At 42.5% G+C, this 18,375-nt stretch overlaps 1 protein-coding gene and 1 pseudogene across 2 annotated transcripts in view; both read right to left on the minus strand.

Annotated features, from left to right (window-relative positions):
- LOC115107141 (T-complex protein 11-like protein 2) overlaps positions 1-8,439 on the minus strand; it is a 46,684-nt gene extending 38,245 nt beyond the window's left edge. The window contains exons 1-2 of one of the 2 annotated variants that reach the window (XM_029630568.2): positions 8,347-8,439; positions 7,945-7,992 (exon numbers count right to left, since the gene is read on the minus strand). In XM_029630568.2, the coding sequence (XP_029486428.1) occupies positions 7,945-7,971 (27 nt within the window). In that variant the 5' untranslated portion in view covers positions 7,972-7,992; positions 8,347-8,439. Of the gene's footprint in view, positions 1-7,153; positions 7,665-7,944; positions 7,993-8,346 lie in introns of those variants that run through there. The other variant, XM_029630569.2, reaches the window with a different exon arrangement.
- A 4,569-nt stretch (positions 8,440-13,008) lies between these two features.
- Positions 13,009-13,702, minus strand: LOC115106137 (4-galactosyl-N-acetylglucosaminide 3-alpha-L-fucosyltransferase 9-like; annotated as a pseudogene).
- Between the last annotated feature and the right edge of the window lie 4,673 nt (positions 13,703-18,375).

Genomic DNA, 18,375 nt, shown 5'->3' on the forward strand with positions numbered 1-18,375 from the left:
TACTTCTCTTGATGTCACTCCCCAGTCCGTTTACATTGAGACTTATGACCTTACTTCTCTTGATGTCACTCCCCAGTCCGTTTACATAGAGACTTATGACCTTACTTCTCTTGATGTCACTCCCCAGTCCGTTTACATTGAGACTTATGACCTTACTTCTCTTGATGTCACTCCCCAGTCCGTTTACATAGAGACTTATGACCTTACTTCTCTTGATGTCACTCCCCAGTCCGTTTACATTGAGACTTATGACCTTACTTCTCTTGATGTCACTCCCCAGTCCGTTTACATAGAGACTTATGACCTTACTTCTCTTGATGTCACTCCCCAGTCCGTTTACATAGAGACTTATGACCTTACTTCTCTTGATGTCACTCCCCAGTCCGTTTAGATAGAGACTTATGACCTTAAATTCCCGGTGATGCATCGATATAAAAAATAAAAAACCTGTGCAACATATCTGCCTGCTTATCATGAACCTAAAAATGAACGAAAAATCAAGAATGATAATAAAGTAAACCAAAGTGGGAAAATACTTTGGTATTTGGACTCCCATGTCAGAGGACTGTCTCTTGCCTCTGGGGTTTGAGGGGATGAGCCTGTCCGCAGGATGGGCCCCTCGCTCAGATATGAAAATGCGTGACGTAGTCACAGACAAGACCTGGTGGAACCGAAAATAATAAGGGCACCTATTGTGTCGATTATACACATTGGTTAATTACAAGTGAAAACTACATCGGTCATGCGTGCATATCATGAATCCTCCCCTTGATACGCCCTTCTGTCGCCCCGTTGTCAATGTGTCATTAATCCTTAGCTAATGTATATGTTATTAACGTGACACTACTTAGTGTGTTCGTAAAGAACACATGCTTTTGGCTACTCACCCTTGTTCAGCATTGGGGGAAAATAGGGGATATATTTTACCTATTGTAATGTCAACCGTAACAACCCAAAGTCTTAACAGCTTGCGGTAACAATTCATTCTGTTAAATCCGATTCAGTGTCTTGCATCTTCCCGTCGACAACGATCCATGGGAGAGCCTGCTCGAGTCGATTCCCAGGTCACTTTCGTCTTCAAGTATGTCCTTGAATAGACCCTCCACGAAGTTGGGCATAGAGTCTTTTTCTGCGCCCTCTACTACGTTTATAAAGTCTAATGTTGTTTCGACGTGAGAAACCTTCGAGTTCTGTCACTTTTGCCTGTAGTGCGTGTTGTCTTTTCAGTGACTGTTCAAGTATTTCCTTGACTACGGAGTTCCATGTGTCTGTTCTGCGTCCCCCATTCTTGTAGATATGCTGTGAAGTTCCATGTGTCTGTTCTGCGTCCCCCATTCTTGTAGATATGCTGTGAAGTTCCATGTGTCTGTTCTGCGTCCCCCATTCTTGTAGATATGCTGTGAAGTTCCATGTGTCTGTTCTGCGTCCCCCATTCTTGTAGATATGCTGTGAAGTTCCATGTGTCTGTTCTGCGTCCCCCATTCTTGTAGATATGCTGTGAAGTTCCATGTGTCTGTTCTGCGTCCCCCATTCTTGTAGATATGCTGTGAAGTTCCATGTGTCTGTTCTGCGTCCCCCATTCTTGTAGATATGCTGTGAAGTTCCATGTGTCTGTTCTGCGTCCCCCATTCTTGTAGATATGCTGTGAAGTTCTAATTTGTTTTCTTCCAGTTTCTGGTTAATGTCCTTCTTCAACTCATTTAGTTATTTTCTTACATCTTCTCGAAGTTCCTCTCGTAAGCCTGTGGGCGCCTCGCGCAATTCCTCCATTACCTCACGTAATGAGGGTCCTTTTGCTGCTGCTCTCTTTTTTTGTGCTAGCATTAGTCATTTCGGGTTCATCAACGATTATATCTTGTGCTGTCTTGTTATGGGCTGTTGTTGTAGCTCCGCGACCTTTTCCTATTTTCCCCTTTTCCATTTTGCTTAAGTTATTATAATGCTCAGAGTAAATACTTTAATTTAGGGGGGGAATTCCCCACCTGATGTGCAGTACGAAAAACTAGGCAGCCATTTCCTAAGTTGCGTCACCGGAAGCCCCCATCATGAAGTGCTTTGAGAGGCTAATCAAGGACCATATCACCTCCACCCTACCTGACACCCAAGACCCACTCCAATTTGCTTACCACCCCAATGGGTCCACAGACGAAATCACACTGCACACTGCCCAAATCCATCTGGACAAGAGGAATACCTATGTAAGAAAGCTGTTCATCGACTACAGCCTGGGACTCGACCACGCCCTGTGCAACTGGGTCTTGGACTTCCTGACGGGCCGCCCCCAGGTGGTGAGGGTAAGAAACAACATCTCCACCCCGCTGATCCTCAACACTGGGGCCTCACAATGGTGCGTTCTCAGCCCTCTCCTGTACTCCCTGTTCACCCATGACTGCGTGGACATGCACGCCTCCAACTCAATCATCAAGTTTGCAGATGACACTACAGTGGAAGGCTTGATTACCAACAGCAACAAGACGGCCTACAGGGAGGAGGTGGGGGCCCTCGGAGTGTGGTGTCAGGAAAATAACCTCACACTCAATGTCAACAAAACAAAAGAGATGATCGTGGACTTCAGGAAACAGCAGAGGGAGCAGCTCCCTATCCACATCGACGGGACAGTAGTGGAGAAGGTGGAAAGTTTTAAGTTCCTCGGCGTACACATCACGGACAAACTGAAATGGTCCACCCACACAGACAGCGTGGTGAAGAAGGCGCAGAAGCCTTCTACCAGAGGGTAGTGAGGTCTGCACAACACATCACCGGGGACAAACTACCCACCCTCCAGGACACCTACAGCACCCGATGTCACAGGAAGGCCAAAAAGATCATCAAGGACAACAACCACCCGAGCCACTGCCTGTTCACCTCTCTATCATCCAGAAGGCGAGGTCAGTACAGGTGCATCAAAGCGGGGACCAAGAGACAGAAAAACAGCTTATATCTCAAGGCCATCAGACTGTTTAACAGCATTCACTAACATTGAGTGACTGCTGCCAACATACTGATTCATCTCTAGCCACATTAATCCACTGCTCAAAAAAATAAAGGGAACACTAAAATAACACATCCTAGATCTGAATGAATGAAATATTGTTATTAAATACTTTTTTTTGCATAGTTGAATGTGCTGACAACAAAATCACACAAAAATTATCAATGGAAATCAAATGTATCAACCCATGGTTTGGAGTCACACACAAAATTAAAGTGGAAAACACACTACAGGCTGATCCAACTTTGATGTAATGTCCTTAAAACAAGTCAAAATGAGGCTCAGTAGTGTGTGTGGCCTCCACGTGCCTGTATGACCTCCCTACAATGCCTGGGCATGCTCCTGATGAGGTGGCGGATGGTCTCCTGAGGGATCTCCTCCCAGACCTGGACTAAAGCATCCGCCAACTCCTGGACAGTCTGTGGTGCAATGTGGCGTTGGTGGATGGAGACATGATGTCCCCAATGTGCTCAATTGGATTCAGGTCTGGGGAAGGGGCGGGCCAGTCCATAGCATCAATGCCTTCCTCTTGCAGGAACTGCTGACACACTCCAGCCACATGAGGTCTAGCATTGTCTTGCATTAGGAGGAACCCAGGGCCAACCGCACCAGCATATGGTCTCACAAGGGGTCTGAGGATCTCATCTCGGTACCTAATGGCAGTCAGGATACCTCTAGCGAGCACATGGAGGGCTGTGCGGCCCCCCCAAAGAAATGCCACCCCACACCATGACTGACCCACCGCCAAACCGGTCATGCTGGAGGATGTTGCAGGCAGCAGAACATTCTCCACGGCGTCTCCAGACTGTCACGTCTGTCACGTGCTCAGTGTGAACCTGCTTTGATCTGTGAAGAGCACAGGGCGCCAGTGGCGAATTTGCCAATCTTGGTGTTCTCTGGCAAATGAAAAACGTCCTGCACGGTGTTGGGCTGTAAGCACAACCCCCACCTGTGGACGTCGGGCCCTCATACCACCCTCATGGAGTCTGTTTCTGACCGTTTGAGCAGACACATGCACATTTGTGGCCTGCAGGAGGTCATTTTGCAGGGCTCTGGCAGTGCTCCTCCTGCTCCTCCTTGCACAAAGGCGGAGGTAGCAGTCCTGCTGCTGGGTTGTTGCCCTCCTACGGCCTCCTCCACGTCTCCTGATGTACTGGCCTGTCTCCTGGTAGCGCCTCCATGCTCTGGACACTATGCTGACAGACACAGCAAACCTTCTTGCTACAGCTTGCATTGATGTTCCATCCTGGATGAGCTGCACTACCTGAGCCACTTGTGTGGGTTGTAGACTCCGTCTCATGCTACCACTAGAGTGAAAGCACCGCCAGCATTCAAAAGTGACCAAAACATCAGCCAGGAAGCATAGGAACTGAGAAGTGGTCTGTGGTCCCCACCTGCAGAACCACTCCTTTATTGGGGGTGTCTTGCTAATTGCCTATAATTTCCACCTGTTGTCTATTCCATTTGCACGACAGCATGTGAAATTTATTGTCAATCAGTGTTGCTTCCTAAGTGGACAGTTTGATTTCACAGAAGTGTGATTGACTTGGAGTTATATTGTGTTGTTTAAGTGTTCCCTTTATTTTTTTGAGCAGTGTAATTAAAAATTGGATGTAATAAATGTATCACTAGCCACTTTAAACAATCCTACTTTATATAATGTTTACATGCCATACATTACTCATCTCATACAGTGGGGAGAACAAGTATTTGATACACTGCCGATTTTGCAGATTTTCCTACTTATACAAAGCATGTAGAGGTCTGTCATTTTTATCATAGGTACACTTCAACTGTGAGAGACGGAATCTAAAACAAAAATCCAGAAAATCATATGATTTTTAAGTAATTAATTTTATTGCATGACATAAGTATTTGATACATCAGAAAAGCAGGACTTAATATTTGGTACAGAAACCTTTGTTTGCAATTACAGAGATCATATGTTTCCTGTAGTTCTTGACCAGGTTTGCACACACTGCAGCAGGGATTTTGGCCCACTCCTCCATACAGACCTTCTCCAGATCCTTCAGGTTTCAAGGCTGTTGCTGGGCAATACGGACTTTCAGCTCCCTCCAAAGATTTTCTATTGGGTTCAGGTCTGGAGACTTGCTAGGCCACTCCAGGAGGCCACTCCACGACCCATCTTCAACACTCTTACTGAGGGAAGGAGGTTGTTGGCCAAGATCTTGCGATACATGGCCCCATCCATCCTCCCCTCAATACGGTGCAGTCGTCCTGTCCCCTTTGCAGAAAAGCATCCCCAAAGAATGTTTCCACCTCCATGCTTCACGGTTGGGATGGTGTTCTTGGGATTGTTCTCATCCTTCGGCTTCCTCCAAACACGGCGAGTGGAGTTTAGACCAAAAAGCTCTGTTTTTGTCTCATCAGACCACATGACCTACTCCCATTCCTCCTCTGGATCATCCAGATGGTCATTGGCAAACTTCAGACGGGCCTGGACATGCGCTGGCTTGAGCAGGGGGACCTTACGTGCGCTGCAGGATTTTAATCCATGACGGCGTAGTGTGTTACTGATGGTTTTCTTTGAGACTGTGGTCCCAGCTCTCTTCAGGTCATTGACCAGGTCCTGCCGTGTAGTTCTGGGCTGATCCCTCACCTTCCTCATAATCACGAATGCCCCATGAGGTGAGATCTTGCATGGAGCCCAAGACTGAGGGTGATTGACCATCATCTTGAACTTCTTCCATTTTCTAATAATTGTGCCAACAGTTGTTGCCTTCTCACCAAGCTGCTTGCCTATTTTCCTGTAGCCCATCCCAGCCTTGTGCAGGTCTACAATTGTATCCCTGATGTCCTTACACAGCTCTCTAGTCTTGGCCATTGTGGAGAGGTTGGAGTCTGTTTGAATGTGTGGAAAGGTGTCTTTTATACAGGTAACGAGTTCAAACAGGTGCAGTTAATACAGGTAATGAGTGGAGAACAGGAGAGCTTCTTAAAGAAAAACTAACAGGTCTGTGAGAGCCGGAAATCTTACTGGTTGGTAGGTGATCAAATACTTATGTCATGCAATAAAATGCAAATGAATTACTTAAAAATCATACAATGTGATTTTCTTAGATTCCGTCTCTCACAGTTGAAGTGTACCTAGTGGCTAGTGATACATTTATTACATCTTGGCCATAGTGGAGTGTGACTGTTTGAGGTTGTGGACAGGTCGTTTATACTGATAACAAGTTCAAACAGGTGCCATTAATAGGTACCGAGTGGAGGACAGAGGAGCCTCTTAAAGAAGAAGTTACAGGTCTGTGAGAGCCAGAAATCTTGCTTGTTTGTAACCAAATACTTATTTTCCACCATAATTTGCAAATAAATTCATTAAAAATCCTACAATGTGATTTTCTGGATTTTTTTCTCATTTTGTCTGTCATAGTTGAAGTGTACCTATGATGAAAATTACAGGCCTCATCTTTTTAAGTGGGAGAACTTGCACAATTGGTGGCTGACTAAATACTTTTTTGCCCCACTGTACATCTGCTAACCATGTGTATGTGACAAATAAAATTTGATTTGAGGCGCAGGTGTGTGTAACGATGGTGACAGGTGTGCGTAGTAATGTGTAAACTGGCGACAACGAGCGCCAGAGGAGCAGGAGTAGACGTGACACTACCCCCTCCCTAACGCGCGGCTCTTGCTGGAATGTTCTACAAGTGTATTTTCCAGTTGTTTTTTTTTACAAATATTTTATAACATCACCCCTCTTTTTGAACAAAGTACACTTGTGCTACCCTGTGAATACGCCAAGTGCATGTTCAGCAATATGTCTCAAACAATGACCAACAACGCCTTGGACAAGACCAAACCATACAACCATGTTAGAACTCATATCAAAGTCAAATTCTACCAATCATTAACTAGGACTCATGCCTATTCCTTAGTCTTATCACAAAAAGATCTCTGGTCACTTAATAAACTATATCATAATATGGCAAAGTTGTCTTTAATCAACAATTACTCAAATAAAATGACAAATTAACATAAGAAATAGTTTATCAATGTGAAGTACAAGATTCCGTATGATTTTTATGATTACTCACAATGCTCTTATTTAGAGTAACAGTTATACATAACCAGTCAAACATTGTCACTACTTTTATTATAATGAATAGTTCCTCCTCCGAGCCAAGTTCTCAAACTTACCTTGGTATCCACAATGCAGGAAGATGAAGTATTGTATCACACTGTCTACGTATACCATCCAGGTGTAGAGATCAGTGAGTGACTGAGTGACGCAGCAAAACGCCTTGTGCCGAGCTACTCTCGGAGACAGGCAGGTTAGGTAAAAAGGTGTGGCTGATATTTATGTTTTCTCTTCACCTGGTTGTCTGATGCAGGCAGGAAGTTTATCAAAGTATGAGTCTACTTTTATCATAGTTATTTAGACCTAACTCCACATTCAGAATGTGAACTTGGAGCATAGTTTATTCTCTAATGATTTCTAATCATTTTCTGTTATCGTTGAAAGCTGTCAGAGACTATGTATATAATACAAGAGGGAGCAGTTAAATAGTTGGTCCACACCCCCTCGACAATGAGTAGCCTACAGTACGTAGTGTTTGCATCAACACCATCAACAGGTCATTTTACCTGACAAAGTTTTGTGTCATTACAACTTTAACTTATTTGGTCCGGAACAGTATCTTTCATGTAGTGTCTTATTCTGCTGTTATTTGTTGTACTGTAAGTTATTACCCCTGTTGTATTCCAAGTTTATCATTTTGAGTTGTATATCATTTCTATGCCAATTGTATGGACATATCAAAGTAACTTTCTAGTTCACTTTCCATTTGAAAAACAACCTATGCTAATTTTACACACTATCAACGCCATGTTCATAACCGTATGGTTAAAACTGGTTTGATGAGATCTGAACCTGACATAACAAGAAGAAGAAAAGTATTTTTTATTTTTTTATTTCCAAGTGACCTTACCTGTTTCAATTTGTCTGACTCATCCATGGTTATGCCCACTAAGAGAACCTGATTTTAGAAGATCAAAAATACAAAGCAATAAATGACAAGAATGAACTATTTTACATAACTTTGGATTTAAAAAATATATATTTTGAGATTGTGTAACAAAAGAGCATTCCCACTGAGCACACTGGTTAAATCAACATTGTTTCCATGTCATTTCAATGAATAGATGTAAAATTGAAATATTTGCCCAGTGGGTTAGTCTTTTATTCTCTAAACTAGTTCCACCAAGTATGTTAAAAAATAACACTGAAACTGAACATAACAACATCACACATTCTGTAATTTACTATATTTGAAAACCAATATAGAATATAATTTGTCTATCACCATAATGAAATGAATTATTTTCTCTACCTTAAAAAAAGCTTGAGTTCTTCAAGTGACAATGAGTGAGTGTTGAGGGAATGCGTGTTGGACGGTTGTTTGATAAAGCAGTAGGTCACAAAATGTCTCTCCCACTTTTTGGTAAAATTCTGCTTCTGGTTTATTCTAGTAGGAACCATGTAAGTTTGTGGGCTAGACTAGTCTAGCAATGCTGCTACAGGAACTACGTAGATGTGGTCAAGTGAATCATGCCTCATCACTGAAAGCAAAATGACTTGTGGACCTGTATTCAATTGCATTTCAAATGAATGAACAGGTACACTTTACTTTTCAACTAAAGCTTTTCAAAATAAAACATACAATATCAAAGAATAATAATTTAATCAATCTGCCAGCCTTTTATACAACACATGCCAAGCCTATAGGAAGCCTGTTTTCATTGTATTGTGGTTGTGGCCCTGCTTCCTGTCAGAATGTATCTGTCTGCGTTCAGTATGTGTCTGTGGTCTGATGTGTTCCAATTTATTCTCACAGAATCTAAAAGCTCATGGGGGCGAGGCTCATAGCCAGATTGAGATTTTCTTTAGCCTATAGCTGTAGTCTGACCGGGACAATGATCTACAGTGCATTCGGAAAGTATTCAGACCCCTTGACCTTTCCCCAAAAGATTACGTTACAGACTTTTTCTAAAATGCGTTTTTTTTATCCTCATCAATCTACACACACTACCCCATAATGATAAAGCAAAAACAGGTTTTAGACAATCCTGCAAATATTGTTTTACTGAAAAATCATATTTACATAAGTATTCAGACCCTTTACTTAGGACTTTGTTGAAGCACCTTCCAGCAACTTCGCAAAGCCATTGAAGGAGTGGGACAACATTCCATTCAGTACATGACATATCTTATAGGTCTTACAACTCTTTTCATTGTGCAGGAAATTCCTCACAACTGTACTTTCCCCCTCCCCCTTTCAAAGCATACTCAAAGGCACAGTAAGGACACAACCAATTTATCTTTCTGTCTGTGCAGTAAGGTTGTATGGTTTCCTTTGTTTTGTGCTGGTAGGTAAACAATGCAAAAACAAATGTATGCAAAGGGTTTTCTCTGTTTGGGCCATTGTAGTTTTTCTGTGGGTCAAATCTCTGATCTGGGCAGTGGAGTAAAGGAGTGCATATTCTGAACTGATCAAGCAGGTGGAAGTGATGTGGCTGCTGTGAGGTGGTCAACATTAATACAAATATCCACAAATCTTTAACAATATTTCAAATTCATTGCATTCTCACATCAATTTCAATTCTCTCAAAAAGTAAAAACAGTATAATGTTCACGGACAGCACTTGTACATTACATGATGTTAACATTTGAAAATGTTTGGTAACAAGTCATATTGCACGTTCCCCCCTATTTTCTCTGCCATGCATTGCATTTATTTATCCTTTATTTAACTAGGCAAGTCAGTTAAGAACAAATTATTATTTACAATGATGGCCTAGGAACAGTGGGTTTAGGGGCAGAATGACAGATTTTTATCTTGTCAGCTCACGAATTTGATCTAGCAACCTTTTGGTTCGTAGTCCATCGCTCTAACCACTAGGCTACCTGCCGCCCCAGATGCTCCTTTCAATAAATATTGAGGGTCTTATTTTGTCGACATGATGATCGAAGCTTGGCTGCCATTTGATAAATAAAATCATTCTCAAACTTTGGTCCATAATAATCTCATCATGTCGTAGACTATACCCACACTGTGTCTACAAGCTGTTGACTAGAGTGCACCTGCCAATATCAGAGTGGGCACTATTGTTAAACCTACGCACCATTTTTTGTGACAAAACCATCAGTTGGCCAAGAGTTGAAAATAGAATTGGAAACCCATTTAACCTGTATTTTTTAAATTCAGTTTATGGGAATTTAACAGCAAAAGTCATTTGTATGTGCGCTAAGTATTTACACACAGACTTTAATCTGCAACATGTCAATTTGATGGAAACAACTGATGGGAAAATACCTATATTGTATTTCTGCAGATTTTACAATATTCGCATGGAAATCTCTCAATTGGATGGAAACCTAGTGTTAGGTTCTAATTTTTCAGAGTAAATAACCCATGGACACTAGAGAAGCTTTAACCAAGTTTAATTCTATCCCAAAGGTTCTGTACAGCTGTAATCAGACAACCCAACATTTGTCCCATCCAGATATTTATATTCCACTTAAGCCACTTCCTCTCTCCAATCCTTACAGTTTATGCCCCAACAGGAAGAAGGTAACCAGATAGTACCCTGATTACTCCCTTAACTTCTTTGGGGTAGGGGTCAGTATTTTCACATCAGGATGAAAAGCATGCCCAGAGTAAATGGCCTGCTACAAAGCCGTGAAAGTGCAGTGCGCCAAATTCCAACAACAGAAATCTCATAATTAAAATTCCTCAAATATACAAGTATTTTACACTATTTTAAAGATAAACTTGTTGTTAATCCCACCACAGTGTCCGATTTCAAAAAGGCTTTATGACATCTGATTATGTTAGGTCAGTACCTAGTCACAGAAAAACACAACCATTTTTCCAGCCAAAGAGAGGAGTCACAAAAAACAGAAATAGAGAAAATTAATCACTAACCTTTGATGATCTCATCAGATGACACTCCCAGTAATCCCAGTTCCACAATAAATGTTTGTTTTGTTCGATAAAGTCCATGATTTATGTCCAAATACCTCCTTTTTGTTTGCGCGTTTAGTTAAAAAAATCTAAATTCACGACGCGCAGGCACACTTAGTCCAGACGAAAAGTTTTTAAAATTCCATTACAGTTCGTAGAAACATGTCAAACGATGTATAGAATCAATCTTTAGGATGTTTTTAACTCTCACAGGGGTGCGCCTGAATGAGCTCGTGGCACTCTGCCAGACCCATGACTCAATCAGCTCTTATTCCCTCATCCTTCCCAGTAGAACCATCAAACAAGGTTCTAAAGACTGTTGACATCTAGTGGAAGCCTTAGGAAGTGCAATATGACACCATAGACACTGTATATTGGATAGGCAAACCTACAAACCTCAGATTTTCCACTTCCTGGTTGGATTTTTTCTCCGGTTTTTGCCTGCCATATGAGTTATGTTAAACTCACAGACATCATTCAAACAGTTTTAGAAACTTCAGAGTGTTTTCTATTCAAATATACTAATAATATGCATATCTTAGCTTCTGGGCCTGAGTAGCAGGCAGTTTACTCTGGGCACCTTATTCATCCAAGCTACTCAATACTGCCCCCAGCCATATTAAACAAACAAACAAATGAACAAACAATCACCGCAGGTGTACAAATTCAGAGACTTATGGCCTCGGAACTATGATCACACAACAAAATGCCATTCCAGCTGAATCTGCCGTCTTGTTCAATGGCAGATGGAGCAGCGTTGGTTTCTCCACTTCCCCCTTCTGGTTCCTAAGAGTGTAATAGCACAAGACTTGGAAAGCAACAAAAACACACACACACATAACAGCATTAATATTGTGATAAGCTATGCATATTTATTTATGCTAATTCCCTCCACCCTTTCGTCCATTCTAGAATCCCATTCCAGAACAAGACAACATCAAATGTAAATGTATTTAACAAATAAAACCACAAACCCTAAGGCCTTCTGCATTTGCAATGATTGTTCGGTCATATAATTTAAATGTGTTACCTTTAACCATATCTACATGTAGATACTGCCTCAATCAGCCTGACTAACCAGTGTCTGTATGTAGCCTCGCTACTTTTATAGCCTCGCTACTTTTATAGCCTCGCTACTATATATAGCTTGTCTTTTTACTGTTGTTTTATTTCTTTACCTACCTATTGTTCACCTAATACCTTTTTTTGCACATTTGGTTAGACCCTGTAAGTGAGCATTTCACTGTTGTATTCTGCGCACGTGACAAATAAACTTTGATTTGATTTAGAATCCATTCCCCTGGCATTTCACCTAGAATCATCAACCCAAAATACGTTTTCCTGTGGCAAATTTAGCCAATGTCTCATCGTAAGGAATCCGCAATATATACATGTGGTTCCATAACACTTTCTCTCACCAAGGCAGCCACCTATGGCGATTTTATCTGTACGACTAGTATGAGCTTCACATTTTACCACTGCTAATTTACTGGTTAACTGACATTATTCTAATAATACTTCTACCTCCAGACCATTTTTATTGGTGTTCCTGTCGCTGTCAACATGCTGGTGACCACAATGTACCCAAATGATGAATTACTCCAAATGCTTACCACACACAGCATGCCCCTTTTCTCTCTTCCCTTCTGTGTTCATGTAACTAGAGCCATCTGGATACAATACTTTTCCTGATTCCAATGCTGTCTCTTGCAAATCAGGCCTAGGTTTCGGAGTAATCTGATCTGGGTCACATGTATGCGACTCACCATCCTAACAACGCAGGATTAAAAGCACAAATCTTATGAAATTGTAGATTTTCCCCATTTAACGTTAACTCCCAGTTTGTCCATCTTGCACTTAGTAACATGTTGTGCTTTGTCATACATGCTTTATGACGCTGTTCCGCCAAATTGTCTACCAATGTGGTGCGGTCTGTGGTGCGCTCGCATATGAGTTTCTTCATCTTTTGACGCTAATAACAAATCCTCCACGTATTGTACCAACACAGAACATACAATTGAAACCCTTTTAACTATTGTTGGTTTTAATACAGCTGGACAGTGTCTTTCGGTAGTCTTCTTTTTCTAGGTATCTACTAAAATGTCTCCCATAGGCCTCTACTTTGACATGCCTACTGAGCTCGTTGAACACCTGTACCCTCTTGTAGTTTGGGTTCCAGTTGCTCACTACCCAGCAGACGAATTTGTCTTTCTTGGGCAGCTCAAAGATTTCATCCTCACTGGTTACCTCGACAAGCGACCCATAAGGAACCTTGATGTCAGAATCCAGTCGATAACTGGCAGTCAAATTGAACAAGTGTTCAGCACCAGGGATCCTGTTTGTGTTAGCCGGTGATTCTGCATTCCACCACACCCATTTCTGGAACCATGGACGTTGCTCTCGGGGCATGTTCTTCAGGTCTCCATGGATGTCTCTATGGTGGAATATGACACCATGCGCCTTGCTGTAAAGGTTTTTATCCACTGTTAGGTGACAGCCTTTGATGTTAAAGTAGGCACAAGAGTCTATGTCAAAGGTGTGATCAAGTGGCCAGGTCAAGATGATAGTCATCCTGAATGGTTGTCTGGGCATGGTGTGTTTGGTTCACCATCTGGTTCCTTGCCCTACGTACTTGAGGGCAAGGAGGACAACAAGCCTTTCCCAAGTGGGATGCCTGGTCGATAGGGCATGAGAGGAACTTGATCTGGTGTTTGTAATACATGAAGGATAAGCGCAGTAAGAATGTCATCATCAGAACACCCTAGGAAGCTGGAGTGGACATACCTTGACCCTTTGAAAGAGAAAAGAGTCCAATCAAATCCACTCTAGAATATCAACAATAGCCATCTTATAAAATGACAATACACCATGGAATCCAGGGAAGAAAATACACAAGGAATGCAAAACGCATCACTAGTGAAACATACCAACATGCAGTGCTGTTGATTAATTCAGCATTCATGTTTACCATGTGTCAAACTCATTCCACAGAAGGTTGAGTGTCTGTAGGTTTTTGCTCCTCCCTTGTTCTTCAATGATTAATTAAGGTCACTAATTAGTAAGGAATTCCCCTCACCTGGTTGTCTAGGTCTTAATTTAAAGGATAAACCAAAAACCTGCAGACACTCGGCCCTCCGTGGAATGAGTTTGATACCCCTGATATGGACTCTCTTGTTGTCCTATACGATGACGTACACTACAACCCTCAAACGCAACTCTGGAGCTCGAAACCAGTTCCACTGCATTCCCTCATGGTTCCCTTCTATTCAGGGACTGATTTAGACCTGCGACACCAAGTGGATGCAATTACTTATCAAGTAGAACAGAAAACCAGCAGTCTCTGGACTTCGCAGTGTACGAGTTGAATACCCCTGCACAGCAAACCATGTGCACAATACGTAGAGCTATGTTACAGTACTTTTGTGCATTTGTAGATTGGCCTGAGGGCATTGTTGGGAGTTACTGTGTGTGGTGATAAGTCTGGATTGTTGCAGTTTCTGTTTTTAAAAATAAATACTTATAACATTGTTCTCTGTGTATATATTTTCAAATAAATGAAAGGCAATACTTTTCATTTCCCCCCCATCTTTTTGAATAAAGTCCACTTGTGTTATCCTGTGAATACGGCAAGTATAGGTTCAGCAATATCTCATACAAGGAACAACAAGGTCTTAGACAATACTAAACCATGTTATCACATCAAAATCATATCAAGCATTACTCCTACGGGGACTAAAGAGAATCCACTGGGACAGCTCGCAACAACTGCCTGAACAAACAGGACACAAAAAACGAACTGTAATATGGGGAAAGTGTCAACCACGACCTCCTGCTGCTGCTGTTTCTTCAAGGTTTGTTGGCAGACTACACTCAAAAGGTGCATTGTCTCCACCTACTGTACAGGGTGGTGAGAGAAAAAAATCTAACCTGAGCTGAGGTACAGCACTTTTTTTATTTGACCTTTATTTAACCCGGTAGGCCAGTTGAGAACCAGTTCTCATTTACAACTGTGACCTGGCCAAGATAAAACAAAGCAGTGTGACAAAAACAACAACACAGAGTTACACATAAATGTACAGTCAATAACACAAAAATAAACATTTGAAAAATCTGTACAGTGTGTGCAAATGTAGAAGAGTAGGGAGGTAAGGCAATAAATCGGCCCTAGAGGCGAAAATAATTACAATGTAGCATTAATACTGGAGTGAAAGATGTGCAGATGATGTGCCACTGGAGATACTGGGGTTCAAAAGAGCAAGAGGTTAAGTAATAATATGGGGAGGAGGTAGTCAGGTGTGCGATTTACAGATGGGCTGTGTACAGGTACAGTGATCGGTAAGCTGCTCAGACAGCTGATGGTTAACGTTTGAGAGGGAGATATAAGATTCCAGCTTCAGAGATTTTTGCAATTCGTTCCAGTCATTGACAGAACTGGAAGGAAAGGCGACCAAAGAAAGTGTTGGCTTTGGGGATGACCAGTGAAATATACCTGCTGGAGCGCTGCTACGGGTGGGTGTTTTGGTGACCAGTAAGCTGAGATAAGGCGGGGCTTTACCTAGCAGAGACTTACAGATGACCTGGAGTGAGTGGGTTTGGCGAAGGACATGTAGTGAGGGCCAGCCAATGAGAGCATACAGGTCGCAGTGGTGGGTAGTATATGGCCAGGGTAGGGGGTAGCCAGGTGGAAAGCATGGCCAGCTGTGGAAAATGCTTATTGAAATGATCATAGATTTATCGGTGGTTACTATCCTCAGGGCAGTGGGCGGGTGGGAGGAGGTGCTCTTATTCTCCATGGACTTTAGTGTCCAAAAACATTTTGGAATTAGTGGTACAAGAAGCAAATTTCTGTTTGAAAAAGCTAGCCTTAGCTTTCCAAACTGACTGAGTATATTGGTTTCTGACTTCCCTGAAAATGTGCATATAATGGGGGCTATTCAATGCTAATGCAAAACGCCACAGGATGTTTTTGTGCTGGTCAATGGCAGTCAAGTCTGGGGTGAACCAAGGGCTATATCTGTTCTTAGTTCTACATTATTTGAATGGGGCAGGCTTATTTAAGACCCACCACTGCGACCCGTATGCTCTCATTGGCTGTTTCGGACCTCCACAGTGTCTGAACTACAGGTGGAGCTGAGACAGCAGCTGGGAATGAATTATTCGATCAACCTACAGGGACATGGGGTGTCTCATCCTTCGAAAGGGATTTTACAGGTATGCTGGGAACATGAGTGAAGACAGAACACAAGCTTTGGGTGGGTGGACAATACCCAGGCGAAGGTGATGGGACTGTATGGAAGGGAGTTTAGTCCAACGGCAGCTATTCCTGTAAATCCACCATGGCTACTCCCACCCCCAGTAGTTGATCTAGAAGTGTTGGAGAGACTACAGGAAGACATGATGTTTAAGAGACGTCTGGATACTGTGTATCAGGATTTTGGAGCCACTTACACAGGTGGTTCAAAAGATCCAAGGACAGGACGTACTGGGTCAGCATTGTAGTGCAGGAATGTGGGGTGGCAGTCAGGAAATGTATAACTGATCATCTGTCTGTATATACGGCGGAGCTGATCGCCATACTGTTGGTCTTGCAGTGGGTGGAGGAAGTCAAGCCAGACAGAGAAGTTATTTGCTCTGATTCATGTGCAGTGTTGATGAGTCCTTTAGCTCACGTAGCAGACAAGACCTGCTTTAAGAGGTGTTACAAACCCATTGCAGGATTAGACAAATTAGTATACAGATATGATTTACTTGGGTCCCAGCCCATGTGGGCGTGGAGGGCAACGAGGCAGTTGGCTAAACAAGCACTTAGTAGTGGGGATTTTGAGGTTGTAGTTCCAATGAGCAAGGCAGAGGCAAAAAGCCTGATATGGACAGTGATGGTGTAGAGATGGCAGGAGCAGTGGAATAGAGATACTAAGGGCAGGCAATTATTTAAAGTACAGAGGAAAGTCGGGGAGGCCGGCAGGAAGGGATCAAAGAGAGGAGGCTAATTTTTACAAGATTAAGGGCGGGACACAGCGAGTTGAAAAATACCTTAAATGTGATGGGAAAGCATCCATCAGGAAAGTGTGATTATTGCCAGGAATTATTATTATGTGATTATTGCCAGCATGTATTGCTACACAGTGGGCAATATCAAAGGGAAAGAGAGAGGCTGAGCTCTAATATGAGGGAGAAGGGGATACAGGAAATTAGTTTTTAAAGAGTATACTGAGTAGAACGTCATTATATATAAACTCAAATATTTAATATTTTTTTAAGAGCAACAAGGCTGCCAGGTAGGATTTAGTTTCTCCCGGTCTCTGGCCCACACTCCAGTACAGTAGGTGTCAGTAATGTACCATAACATTGGATGCCAACTGCCAATAAACCCCAATGAAGAAGTAAAATGGTAGATAACTATGCATGGCAATGAACTAGTGCACTTTTTCCAAATCACACTGTATAGCACTTTAGATTATAATATTAAAATATAATAGACCAGGCTAAGGCTGCACCATTACATGCCCAAGTTCTCAAACTTACCTTGGTATCCACAATGCCAGGAGAAGATAAAATAGTGTATCACACTGTCCCCGTATACCATCCAGGTGTAGAGATCAGTGAGTGACTGAGTGAAATGCCTTATCCCTAATACGTGGGATATTAGGGAGAGGGGACCGGGTCAGGTGAAAAGACATGGCTGCATTTTATGTTGTCTCATCACCTGGGGTGTGTTCAGTTCGCCTCAACGGTTGCTACGTTGCGTGATGGTTTGTACTGTATGACACGTTTTCCCCAAATGGTGCGCACCGTTCTTTAACAACCTTTGAAGTACGTTTGGTGGTTGTGACGAGGTGTGGCCTGATCAATACGGGTCTGAAATGGAAGTGAATAAGGGAGAATTATCGGAGGTGGCATGTGCAGTGAAGTTCATATGTGGTGTCAGGGTGGGTGAAAACAAAGTTGGATGCAGTGGAATCGGTGAAGGTAACCTGAAGTGGTCTTGTGATAATTGTTTGTGTTTCTGCCAGTCAGAGGGAGCGGGCGCTTCACGCCACACTCATTGGGAAGGTAGCTGTGACTTGTTTTGCTCTCAAGAAAAGGGCACCATTGAAAGGAGTGACTACTGGGGTAGCGGTAAATGTGAAAGTGGACCAGCTGAAGGGAAAGATTCCCAGAGTTTGTGATGCTTGTCGTTTGGTGCGATGCAAACATTGTGGTGTGAATGTAAAAATAGAAGTCATGGTCTGTTCTTTTGAGTTTTGATGTTAAGTATTTGCCCGACAAAGTGATGTTAGGAAATGTCAGTTATCCCGTGCGAGCCTTTGTGCAGAATCCATTACGTTGTTACAGGTGCTTATGAGCATGTGGCAGCAGTGCCTAGGTGTGAGGTTCCTAGGTGTGAGGTTCCTA

This window comes from Oncorhynchus nerka, linkage group LG23 (genome assembly GCF_034236695.1).
Source record: "Oncorhynchus nerka isolate Pitt River linkage group LG23, Oner_Uvic_2.0, whole genome shotgun sequence".
In the NCBI taxonomy this organism is placed as follows: Eukaryota; Metazoa; Chordata; class Actinopteri; order Salmoniformes; family Salmonidae; genus Oncorhynchus; species Oncorhynchus nerka.